This window comes from Polyodon spathula, chromosome 21 (assembly GCF_017654505.1).
Source record: "Polyodon spathula isolate WHYD16114869_AA chromosome 21, ASM1765450v1, whole genome shotgun sequence".
NCBI lineage: Eukaryota > Metazoa > Chordata > Actinopteri > Acipenseriformes > Polyodontidae > Polyodon > Polyodon spathula.
In genome coordinates, this window is record NC_054554.1 from 17,974,923 (window position 1) to 17,988,284 (window position 13,362).

General features: G+C 41.6%; 1 protein-coding gene across 1 annotated transcript in view; it reads right to left on the minus strand.

The window, feature by feature from the left end:
• Positions 1-1,031: 1,031 nt before the first annotated feature.
• LOC121296018 (complement C1r subcomponent-like) overlaps positions 1,032-13,362 on the minus strand; it is a 29,626-nt gene continuing 17,295 nt past the window's right edge. Inside the window, exons 10-12 of the mRNA XM_041221151.1 lie at positions 2,689-2,766; positions 2,509-2,594; positions 1,032-1,850 (exon numbers count right to left, since the gene is read on the minus strand). Of these exons, the coding sequence (XP_041077085.1) occupies positions 1,113-1,850; positions 2,509-2,594; positions 2,689-2,766 (902 nt within the window). The 3' untranslated portion in view covers positions 1,032-1,112. The remainder of the gene's footprint in view (positions 1,851-2,508; positions 2,595-2,688; positions 2,767-13,362) is intronic.

Consider the following 13,362-nt stretch of genomic DNA (forward strand, 5'->3'; position numbering starts at 1 on the left):
ACATCTTATCTATCTATCTCTATCTATCTATCCCTGTCTCTGACTCTTAAGGTACAAGACTACTATCTGTCTTGTCACTGATATAAACTAATGGAAAGCAATCTTGACCCTTTTCCCAGTTTATTACAATACAAAACTATGAACAAAGCTTTTTGTCTCCCCTCCCTCTCTTTCTCTTTAGGGTCTCTCTGTGAAAGAAGTAGACTGTGAGTGAGCTCTATAAGTCTACACATGCGTTTCCTTTTCATCTGATGCTCACTTTCCATAATGTTTCAAGCAAGTGGGTTTCAAAGCTTGTGGTTACAGTTACTGATGCAAACAGAAAATCAGAACATCTGCAGCATTACTGTAGAGAGGTAATAAAACCTTTCAACACTTGTGGGTTTAAAATTAACTTTATTTGCAAACAGTTAGATAAGAGTTGGATGACACTGCAATACAATTCCTCCCAGTCAGTTTTGCACTAGCATCTGAATCATTGCGGTTAATTATTATTATTTGTTTATTTACCAGAGGCCTTTATCCAAGTCTACTTACAGATACTAAGGCGTGTGAACTATGCATCATCTGCAGAGTCACTTACAACAATGTCTCACCCAAAAGATGGAGCACAAGGAGGTTAAGTGACTTACTCAGGGTCACACATTTAGCAAGGTGTCTTCTCAATGTTTAACTTGTTTCTTTCATTTTTGCTGTTGATCTAGCAGGGTTTTTTATGTGTTAAATTGTGTGATCCTGCTAGCATTGGCCTCTGTCCAGCACACAGCTAACAGTGCCAGCACACTAGATTAGAACTTTACTGTATATATACATGTTGGATTATATAGTGCAGTCCCTTGACAGGACAAAATGGAGAGAGGGTTTAGAGGGGAGAGAACGGAGAGGAAAGAAAGGAGAGAGTGGAGAAGAAGGAGAGAGAGAAGAAAGGGGGAAAGAGAGGAGAGAGTGGAGAGGGAGGAGAGAGAGAGGAGAGGGAAGAGATAGAGGAGAAGGAGGGTAGAGGAGAGGGAGAGGTGAGGGAGTGGAGAGAGAGAGAGGAGATGGAGGCAATAGAAAGGAGAGGAAAGGAGAGGGAGGGTAGAGAGGTGAGGGAGTGGAGAGAGAGGAAGGTCTCAGTTCTCCTGGATAGTCTGCTGTATCCAGCTCAGATATCGCTCCACTCTGGTATAAGCCCCATAGTTTCCCTTCTTCCCACAATCCACTCCCCAGGAAACAATCCCTGCTGCATAGAATTCCTCCCCCCCCCCTTCAGCCTCCCTAAGCAGGGTGAAGGCGCCCCCACTGTCCCCCGAGCAGGTGTCGTCACCCCCCTCCACTCTCCCTGCGCAGAACATGTTTTCAGTAAACTGTGGGATGTCCTCCTTGCCACGTTGTCTCCTGTAGCTCCTCTCTGAGTTGAAGGAGGTGTTGCACTGGCGCAGGTCCACCACAGGCAGTGCCACATACTTGAGCTGGTTGGAGAGTTTATGTCCCTCTGTGACGCCCCAGCCGGAGACGTAGCCCATCACACCGGCCTGGTACAGGGAACCAGCGGCGGGGAGGCAGAGCGGCATGACGGTCTCGTTCAATGTGACGCGGTGCCGCAGCTTGATCAGCGCGATGTCGTTGTTGAACTGCAGAGCCCCTTGTTGGAAGCTGGGGTGCACAAAGATGGCCTGGATCTCCAGGCGAGGCATGAGGATCAGGTTCTCCAAATTGGTGTCCCCCAGGTGGATCTGGATGGACTGCGTGAGGTCTTGCAAGCTGTCTCTCTGGTCTTTCTGTTTCGGGTAGATGTTGTGAGCAGCCGTCATTATCCACTGATCAGTGATTAGGAAAGCCCCAGCTCTCCCGGCACTGAGCAGAAGCACCTAAAACATGATAACATGTAGAGCATGAGAACACCCATAACACAATAATCCCTTGTGGCAGAGCAAAGCTCTGCCCTTTAAATTGGCAGGGGTGGGGTTAACTTCCCCTACCTGCCTGGGTTTATTATGTTCAGGTGGCTGGGGTTGATTAGTTGATTAGGTTGATTAACGATCAATCAGCTCCCACCCACCTGATATAAAAGGAGGCCTCTGCTTCTCATTTGGAGAGAGGGAGCTGAGGAAGCAGGTTGGTTTTTTTTGGTTGTTTGGAAAGTTTGAATCCAGTGAAGGCATTGCCCAGCCTGGAAATTGTTATTTTTGTAAGTTTTGCTTTTTGTCTTTCTTTGTGTTTAAATTGCTTTGTTTTTGCCCTTGTGCCCTTTCATTTTTGTGTTTATTTATAATAAAATAGTTATTTTTTGAACTGCAGTCTGTCTCTGGGCCTCTTTCCACTCGCCAGCCTGCCACATCCCTAGAACACAATAATAAACACCTAGAACCTAGAAGTCCGCCAAAGCAAACCTAAAAGACAGTAACACGTACAACATGGTTAAAACCTAGAAAACCCAGCACCTAAGATTGAACATAATAGCACAGTAGAAGGTTTTATTTTGGCCAGGATAAACAGCTGGGCTGGCTGTTTGTATCGGTGTCCTACCTGCCAGGGGAAGCTGCCTCTTGGTGCTATGTTGCCTCCCAGAATGCGCTGGACCTTGGGTATGGGGTTATGGGGCTTCCCACACACTGGAACACACACACACAAGTAATATTAATAATGATAGTAATAATAACTAATAAATATAATAGTAACAGTAATGATATTAATAACAGTAATTACCAGGCAGGCAGGTTGGAATGACATTGTTCCGATATGTATCCTCCCACTTCCTGCGAGCTGAGCAAAAAAACTGATTTCCTAATGAAAAAATGATAAAATGACTTACAGACTGAGGTACATATTCAACAATTCAGACACCGAGCAAAATAATCTGTTTAATACAATGACACTAGAAATGCATGTAACAAAGAAGAAGCCATACTAATGGAGGATTTCAACTTCCCCCATATAAAATGGGAAAACCTGGTGGGGAGGATGACAGCCAGAATTGAAATGGTGGAAATTATAAATGACTGCTTTCTAACGCAATTTGTCAATGCATAGAGGAGAGGCATGCTTTGATTTAATCTTTTCAAATAACAGACAGAATAATTAAACAGGTCAGAGAACCATTGGATAATTCAGATCACAACATGGTCTCATTTGAAGTGCTTTTTAAAACCACAAAAGTAATGACTAAAGATAAGGTTTACAATTTTAGAAAGGTCAGCTATGATGGAATGAAGCAGAGTCTAACAGAACTAGATTGGAGTAAAATAGAGAAAACATCCACGGAAAAAGGATGGCTGTTTTTTAAAAATATAGTAGTACAGGTGCAATATAATTACATCCCAGAAGTAGAGGAATCTAAATCTAAAACCAAATGGCCAAAATGGTTTAATGTAAAAAAAATATTCTGAGAAAAAAGGCACTTTATAGAGTGTTTAAAAGGGACCAAGAACAAGGTACACAAAAAGTGTTTAGAACTGCACACTCAAATAAAAAAGGAAGTTAGAAAGGCCAAGAGAGAGAGATAGGAATGAGCTAAGGGGGCTAAAACTAATTCCAAAGTTTTTTTTTCCAATATTACAACAGCAGAGAACATTCAAAGAGGAGGTAAAATGTCTAAGCGATACAAATGGCAAAATCATAGATGAAGGAAAAAAATAGCAAATATATTAAATGATTACTTTTCACAAGTTTTTACGAAGGAGGATACGGACAACATGCCCCACATGTCATCCAGTTCCTATCCAGTTTTAAATAACTTTAGCATAACCGAGGCAGAAGTGTTAAAGAGACTAGAAGCTCTTAAAATAAAAATAAACAAATCCCCTGGGCTGGATGTGATCATCCCAATTGTACTCATAGAAATGAAAGAAGTTATTTAAAAACTGCTAACCAAGATCATGCAGCAGTCTCTTGACATAGGGGTTGTACTGACAGACTGGAAAATTCCAAACGTAATACCGATCCACAAAAAGGGAGACAAAACTGAACCAGGTAACTACAGGCCAATAAGCCTGACTTCTATTATATGTAAACTTATGTAAACTATAATAAGATCCAAAATGGAAAATTACCTATATGGTAACAGTATCCTGGGAGACAGTCAGCGTGGTTTTAGGAAAGGGAGATCGTGTCTAACTAACATCCTTGATTTTTTGAGGATGCAACACTGACAATAGATAATTGCAAAGCATATGACATGGTTTATTTAGATTTCCAGAAAGCTTCTTACAAAATCCCACAGAAAAGATTAATTCTCAAACTGAATGCAATAGGGACTCAAGGAAATGCATGCACCTGGATTAGGGAGTGATTAACATGTAGAAAACAGAAAGTACTGATTAGAGGAGAAACCTCAAAAGCGAGGTAACCAGTGGTGTACCACAGGGATGAGTATTAGGTCCTCTTCTGTTCCTAATTTACATTAATGACTTAGATTCTGGTATAGTAAGCTGTAACAAGACAAGGAGCCCTGTACAGTTATTTAATGATTTATTTTTAGACTGGGGTCTCCCCCTCCACCCCTGTGTTATTTTTTGTTTGTTTATTATGATTTATTTATTGTATTTATGACGTGGAAAGCAGGGTTATTGTGTATTTGTATTTATTTTAAAAAATGTATTGATAGCGTAGCTGCATTGTTTAGTTATAGTGGTCACCTGTATAAAAGCCTGCAGCTTTCTGCCCTCAGGGTGGGTGTTCAGAGGAGGAACAAGAGCGAGCAAGGGAAAAATTTAAAAATAATATAAAGGAACCGTGAAGTCGACTGCCCAGCCAGACCTAAAGTGTTATTATCGTGTTCGTGATTGTTTTTGGTTTAAACTTTTATTTCACTCGGTGAGCAAGTGTTTTGTTTTGTTTAAATATTTTATTTATTTTTGTAAACAGGGTGGGTGTTCAGAGGAGGAACAAGAGCGAGCGAGGGAAAAATTTAAAAATAATATAAAGGAACCGTGAAGTCGACTGCCCAGCCAGACCTAAAGTGTTATTATCGTGTTCGTGATTGTTTTTGGTTTAAACTTTTATTTCACTCGGTGAGCAAGTGTTTTGTTTTGTTTAAATATTTTATTTATTTTTGTAAACAGCGCACAGCGCGACTTTTTGCACCGCAGTACTGCCTTTGTTTTTTCTGTTCCTGCATCTGGCCTGACGTCACCACTCGCCAGCCTGTCACACGTGGTGTTCAGTATGGGATCACCAGCGCCTCCTGGAAGCAGGCCAGGAAGAATACTGCAGTTTTCTTTTTCTTTTCATTTTTACTTGTGGAGTGAGGAAGAGAAAATGGGAAAAAGCAACAACAGAAGCAGCACCAGCGAGAGGCTGGTTGCAAACCCCACCACGTCTCTGGCAAGGTGGACATCTGCCTAACTTGCTTGAGGGGGCAGGAGTGGTATTTTGGGGTTGGCAAGGAGGGCCACGTGTTGCCCAACTGCTACCACTCTTCTCCACCTCAGGAAGAGGAGGTGATACTGGGGTTACAGCCATAGGAGGAGATTGGCTGGGAAGCCCTCCTCCACAGCATGGGAGTGCAGTATTGCTCCTGCATCTGTGAGGAGTGGGGACATTTCCCAGCGAACTGCCCCCTCCCACCAGAGGAAAGCCTACTGTGCCCACCCCCACTACAGCCCAAGAGGAGGAGCCTGAATGTCCAGCGCCTGAGTGGGAGGAGCCTGAACGTCCTGGCTCCTCTCATGCCGTCACCTCCCGAGGGTCCCCTGTCGCTGTCACCTCTCGAGGGAATGCTGCTGCCCAGTCATGCATATCTTGGGGATGTCAGTTTTCCATCACCTGCGGGTGCCACTTCGCCATCGACCAACTGCTCCGCACCACCTGGGGCTGGCTGCTTCTCCGCATCACCTAGGGCTGCCTACTGCTTTGCATTGCCTGGGGCTGCCTGTGTCTCTTTTTTATCCCCTAAGGTTGCTGAAGGTCCCACTTCGCCGGGGGTTTTTGAAAGTCTCGCTTCCCCTGGGGTTGCTGAGGGTCCTGCTTCGCCTGGGGGTGCTGAGGGTCCCACTTCGCCTGGGGGTGCTGAGAGTCTTGCATTGCCTGGGGTTGTTGAAGGCACCGCTTTGCCTGGGGTTGCTGAAGGTCCTGCTTCGCCTGGGGGTGCTGAGGGTCCCGCTTCGTCTGGGGGTGCTGAGAGTCTTGCATTGCCTGGGGTTGTTGAAGGCACTGCTTTTCCTGGGGTTGCTGAGGGTCCTGCTTCGCCTGGGGGTGCTTGAGTTTATGTTGACTCAAAAATGTGTTCATCTAGACAATGTGGGGAAGATATAAAAGGCCAACATAATGCTTGGATATATAGTGAAAAGTGTTGAATTTAATCAAGTAATGTTAAAACTTTAAAATGCATTAGTAAGACCTCATCTAGAATATTGTGTTCAGTTTCGGTCACATGGATACGGTCAAAATGGATACAGTCAAAATGGATACTGCTGCTCTAGAAAGAGTGCAAAGAAGAGCGACCAGAATTATTCCGGGTTTAAAAGGCATGTCATATGAAGACAGGCTAAAATAATTTAATCTATTCAGTCTTGAACAAAGAAGACTAAAATGTACTGACAATGTCAACCCAAGGAACTTTTTGACTTGAAAAAAGAAAGAAGGTGTAAGACAGAGTTGTAATGACTCGAGTAGCAATTTTTGATGACTCGACTCCCTGCAAGAAAAGACTCGACTCGACTCGAGTCAATGCCCAACAGACGTGACTGGAATCAAGTCTGACACATAAGTCTCCATCTGACTCGAGTCATTGTCTTTGTGATGAAATACATTTTAAAAAATCAAAACGCATGCAGCGGAAGCCCCTCTCTACAAGCAGTCATCTTGTAGCATAAACAGAACAGGCTCATGTAGTGAATGTCAATACCGTTGCTAAGGAAACACTTTTTTAGCTTATAGCACCGTTCTATGATCAAAACGTCATAAGCAGCAAGCAAGAATCAAGCATAATTTGAGGCGGGAAGAAGACATCGGTGTAAGTTAACAGTATATTCGACAATATGGAAAGCAGCACACTGAAAGCACCTGCGGTGGTGAGATTCTCTTTCAAAGATTACACTATTGACCGGGAGAAGAGCAAGCAGGCTGCACCTTGCCTACACTGTAAAGCAAAAATAAGCGAAAAACTTGGAACGTCGTTTAACTTCACCCGACATTTGAAGACTAAGCACCCTGACCGGTAAGTAATTTTACTCTTAATTAATATTAACATAATGTATAAAAGATGTGTCTATATAATGCATACCTGCCAAGTCTCCAGTTTTGACCAGTCAGGGAGATAATATTTAGGACCAAGGTATAGTAATTATTAATACTAGTAGTACGTAGATTCAGAGCACAATGGACATACAGTACATTACCGCACCGCTATAATGGCCTTCATGACATACTACAACAAACCTGTATCCCAGCTACAGCACGTAAAGTTTTTTTGTTTTTTTAAATGCTGTCTCATACAGTAAATTACGTTGACGCTGAAACCGAAATGTCACAAAATTGGTGTTGATGTTAGCTGGTACAGCTCTGCGCAAAATAGCACCGCATATATATATATATATATATATATATATATATATATATATATATATATATATATATATATATATATATATATATGGAACCAAGGTCCGAAACAAAGGCTGACTGAAAACTGAAACTTGGATGGTGTGCTTTTAAATGTTTTATTACTGATCACGGGTCTGGTATGGGTCGGTGGGGGCGATGTACATAGCCCTATATAAAGAAGATCGAGAACAGGATGTGATTAATTAAAGTCGATTTCAGAAAAGTCTTTTTACCCCAAACAGGATGTTGTCTACTAATGATAACCTTGAACAAGTAGATGCCTTAAAATGGGTTTAACAGTATTGACAATTACATTCGTAAACAACATTGTTGTCAAGTGTGCTAAGAAATAGATACCAGGGTTCCACATTAACCATTACCCGGTGGTCCGGGGCCGGTAGAGAGCTCAGTTTGGCTGGTAGTTATGAAACACCACAGCCCGACTGGGCCGGTTACATTTAACTAGTATAATATACACTGAGTGTACAAAACATTAGGAACACCTGCTCTTTCTATGAAATAGACTGACGAAGTGAATACAGGTGAAAGCTATGATCCCTTATTGATGTAACCTGTTAAATTGGATTGTGTATGTGTGCCATTCAGAGGGTAAATAGACAAGACAAAAGATTTAAGTGCCTTTGAACGGGATATGGTAGTAGGTGCCAGGCGTGCCGGTTTGAGTTTGTCAAGAACTGCAACACTGCTGGGTTTTTCATGCTCAACAGTTTCCCGTGTGTATCAAGGATAGTCCACCACCCAAAGGACATCCAGCCAACGGCAGGCCAGTGGTCAAAAACGGCTCATTGATGAAAGAGGCAAAAGGAGGCTGACACGAATTGTGCCGAGCAACAGACGGGCTACAGTTAGTCAACTGACAGTCCAGTACAACATTTGTGCTGAAAGACCCAAAAAAGAATGCACAACTCGTCGTACCTTGACACGAATGGGGTATGGCAGCCGACGACCTAACAGAGTTCCACTTCTTTCAGCAAAACACAAGAAACTGCGGTTGCAGTGGGCTAAGGAACAAAAACACTGGACACTGGAGGATTGGAAAAACATTGCCTGGTCTGATGAATCCCGGTTCCTGCTGTTTCACACTGATGTGAGGACTAGGGTATGGAGAAAACCACATGAGTACATCCATCCATCATGCCGCATGTCAACGTTGCAGGCTGGTGATGGTGGTGTGATGGTGTGGGGTGTATTGTCATGGCACACATTGGGCTCCTTGATAAAAGTGGAGCAACGTTTGAATGCCACAGGATATCTGAACATTATTGCCAATCAGGTGCATCCCTTCATGTCAGCAGTGTATCCATCTGCTAATGGATTTTTTCAACAGGATAATGCCCCATGTCACAAGGCTAGGATTGTCCAGGAATGGTTCCACACAGACGACAGTGAACTCAGCTTACTGCAGTGGCCTGCCCAGTCACCAGATCTCAATCTGATTGAGCATCTGGGCCGGATGAGATCCTCCCAGTAGTACTCAAAGAAATGAAAGAAGTAATTTACAAACCGCTAACCAAGATCATGCAGCAGTCTCTTGACACAGGGGTGGTACCAACAGACTGGAAAATTGCAAACGTAATACCGATCCACAAAAAGGGAAACAAAACTGAACCAGGTAACTACAGACCAGTAAGCCTGACTTCTATTATATGCAAACTTATGGAAACTATAATAAGATCCAAAATGGAAAATTACCTATATGGTAACAGGGTACTGGGAGACAGTCAACATGGTTTTAGGAAAAGGGAGATCGTGCCTAACTAACTTGCTTGATTTTTTTGAGGATGCAACATCGATAATGGATAATTGCAAAGCATATGACATGGTTTATTTAGATTTCCAGAAAGCTTTTGACAAAGTCCCGCACAAAAGATTAATTCTCAAACTGAACACAGTTGGGATTCAAGGAAACACATGTACATGGATTAGGGAGTGGTTAACATGTAGAAAACAGAAAGTACTGATTAGAGGAAAAACCTCAGAATGGAGTGTGGTAACCAGTGGTGTACCACAGGGATCAGTATTAGGTCCTCTGCTATTCCTAATCTACATTAATGATTTAGATTCTGGTATAGTAAGCAAACTTGTTAAATTTGCAGACGACACAAAAGTAGGAGGAGTGGCAAACACTGTTGCAGCAGCAAAGGTCATTCAAAATGATCTAGACAAGATTCAGAACTGGGCAGACACATGGCAAATGACATTTAATAGAGAAAAGTGTAAGGTACTGCACGCAGGAAATAAAAATGTACATTATAAATATCATATGGGAGATATTGAAATTGATGAAGGAATCTATGAAAAAGACCTAGGAGTTTTTGTTGACTCAGAAATGTCTTCATCTAGACAATGTGGGGAAGCTATAAAAAAGGCTAACAAGATGCTCGGATACATTGTGAAAAGTGTTGAATTTAATCAAGGGAAGTAATGTTAAAACTGTACAATGCACTAGTAAGACCTCATCTAGAATATTGTGTTCAGTTCTGGTCACCTCGCTATAAAAAAGATATTGCTGCTCTAGAAAGAGTGCAAAGAAGAGCGACCAGAATTATTCCGGGTTTAAAAGGCATGTCATATGCAGACAGGCTAAAAGAATTGAATCTGTTCAGTCTTGAACAAAGAAGTCTACGTGGCGACCTAATTCAAGCATTCAAAATTCTAAAAGGTATTGACAGTGTCGACCCAAGGGACTTTTTCAGCCTGAAAAAAGAAACAAGGACCAGGGGTCACAAATGGAGTTTAGAAAAAGGGGCATTCAGAACAGAAAATAGGAGACACTTTTTTACACAGAGAATTGTGAGGGTCTGGAATCAACTCCCCAGTAATGTTGTTGAAGCTGACACCCTGGGATCCTTCAAGAAGCTGCTTGATGAGATTTTGGGATCAATAAGCTACTAACAACCAAACGAGCAAGATGGGCCGAATGGCCTCCTCTCGTTTGTAAACTTTCTTATGTTCTTATGTTCTTATCTATGGGATGAGATGGCACAAGCTATTTGGAGCAGAGATCCACTACCAGTCATCTTGACACAACTGTGGGAAGCATTGGAGTCAACATTTCGACACCTTGTAGAATCTATGCCCTGACGAATTGAGGCTGTTCTGAAGGTAATGTTTAATGTCTGAAGTAACATATATTGAAAGGCTTTGCTTAGCCACTTTCTTTTGAGATGTGGGCTCTCTTTGGTTACCATACACAATTAGAAACATACTGAAAATAAAAACCATCATGAAAAAATATATAAATATTTTGGGCCAGATAAAACTGCATCCGGGCCAGTAAAAACACGAGCTCAGTGGCCCGAGGGGCCAGTAGTTAAAAATCTAAATGTAGAGTCCTGGATACGTGTAAATACATTGCCCTAGTGCTTACAGGCAGGGATGGGCAGTATTGAAAATACATGTAATTATATTTTTGTAATTTGTAAATAAATTGTTAAAACATTTTATATTTTGTATTGAAAATACACATGCCAGAGTATTTTGTAATTTAAAAATACTCCAAAATACATTGTTTTACAATGCTGCTACCCCATGAGCAACTTGTTTCCAAAGTATTTTATATTTGTTACAACATTATCAAAAATAAAAACCTAAAACATAACTTGCACAAATGCATTCTGTAGGCTTAGGCTATTTGTTTTTCCCATATACAATGTGCACTAAAATGGCAGGTTATGCTGACTGCACTTGTTGTAGGCTGGCAACTATAATAAACTGCATGTTTTGTTTTTCTTTTCTATTTAGATTTTAGTGTTACAAAGCAAGAGACACTGCTACAGCTGGACAGTCCTCAATAACCTCCTTCCTGTAGTCATCCAAGCCAGGAGCCTTGGGAGGTAATACTACTACATACCACTCACCAAAAAAGTGCACAGGCTCAGGCCATTCATGAATCAATCGTGATGGACCTGGTTATTGGCAAGAGCTTGCCACTGACAATTGTGGAGTCACAAGGATTTTTGAACTTCATGCAGACGGTTGACCCTCGGTACAAGCCTTTGTGCAGACAGAGCATGAAAAAGAAGATTACTCACAAGGGAAGTAGCCTGAAGCAAGAAATCTGTCAACAGGTGTAGGTGTAACAGCACATGTCATTGAAGATGACGGTGAAAATGTTAAATTGTCAACATTCACTCTGGCATGTGAACATTTTGTGGGAAGGCACAAAGAAGACCGCATTGCATTGGCTTTTGATAGAATTATTGAGGGCTACAGAATCAAGAACAAACATGACTTTATCATTACTGATAATGCTGCAAATACTAAGAAGGCATCAACATATTTTCCAGATGCTGATAAGGGCACCACAGAGTGGATAGAAGATGACATGGAATCATCCATAGATGCAACTGCTGACCTTGATGATAACAGTATTTGGGAGTCCCTAGAAGATGTGGACCAGCAGGAGTTGTATCCTCTTGCAAAGAAGGTTTTAGCAGTCCCAGCATCCAGTGCACCAGTGGAGCGTGTTTTCAGTCGGGGAGGGGACTGCTGATGAGACCCCATCGCTAGTATCTTGGTGACAAATTATTCAGACTTGGTGATGCTTAAGTGCAATTACAAACCTCAGACAGCAGTCTGATACTTTGCTGTACATAAGAAAAGTTAAGGATGGGGTAGAGAGAGGGGTAAAGGGGAACAAGGAGGGTGGAAAAGAGGCCTTTTTGGCAGGGAAGGAGGTGGAGAATGGGGCTGGGGCTAAGAAAAAGGAGAGTGAAAGATCCTCAGGAAGTTTGAGAGAAAAATGAAAGCATGCATTCTATGTTAATTACATGTACATTCAAATCTAGTTTCTTAATTTTTTTCTTGGCCTATATTCTGTATTATTATTTGTCTCCATATGAAATTAAATCCCACCTAAAATTTCCTTGCATGTGGCACCTGAAACAATTATTGGGTAATGTTACTTGAGAAGAAGTGAGAAAATATTTAGATATGTTCTTTGTTTAATTTATGTTATCATTCATTACTGCACATCCAACCCAATTGAGCACAGATATTTTTTATATATAGATTACTTATTTCCTGTGAAACTAATTGGATTAAAATCAAGCTGTCTTGAACTGTCGTAACTTATGACTTGAAGCCAGGTAGGTGACTCGACTCGAGCTTGGCATGTCACTGACTCAACTTGACTCGAGTCTTTACTCCTAAATGACTGGACTCGAGTCCCAATTTTAGTGACTTGGTTACAACTCTGGTATAAGGAATTTTGTAACAGTTTATGTGTTAGAACTGATTATAATATTTCATTTTCTGTTACAGATTGAACAAAGAAGGTGGGAGTGGTATTTTGGGTTTTTGAGTTCAGGACTGTAAGGAAATGTGATAGTCCATACTCATATTGTTAGAATATTTGGAATGTATGGTACTTTCAATGGAGAGATATTGAGCACAGAGCTTAGGTGGGGTATCTTGGAATGCAGGGTCTGTCTCAATAAATTGCAGATTGACTAAAGAGAGGGCAAATATGACCATTTATGGGCATTTGTGAAGGTGGTTCTCTGCTGTGCTTGGTTATACAGAATTGTTGGAGTCTGGAACCAACTCCCCAGTAATGTTGTTGAAGCTGACACCCTGGGATCCTTAAAAGAGGCTGCTTGATGAATTCTGGGATCAATAAGGTTACTAACAACCAAACGAGCAAGATGAGCAGAATGGCCTTCTGTCTTTTGCAAACTTTCTTATGTTCTTATTTTCTCTTCTGGACCCCATTGATACAATACTCAAAGGCTTTATTACAAGTGGAGGGGAAAAGCAGCTGAATGTTTAAGATTTCACAAGTCCTAAAATAATTTCTGTTTTTGTCTGAACACA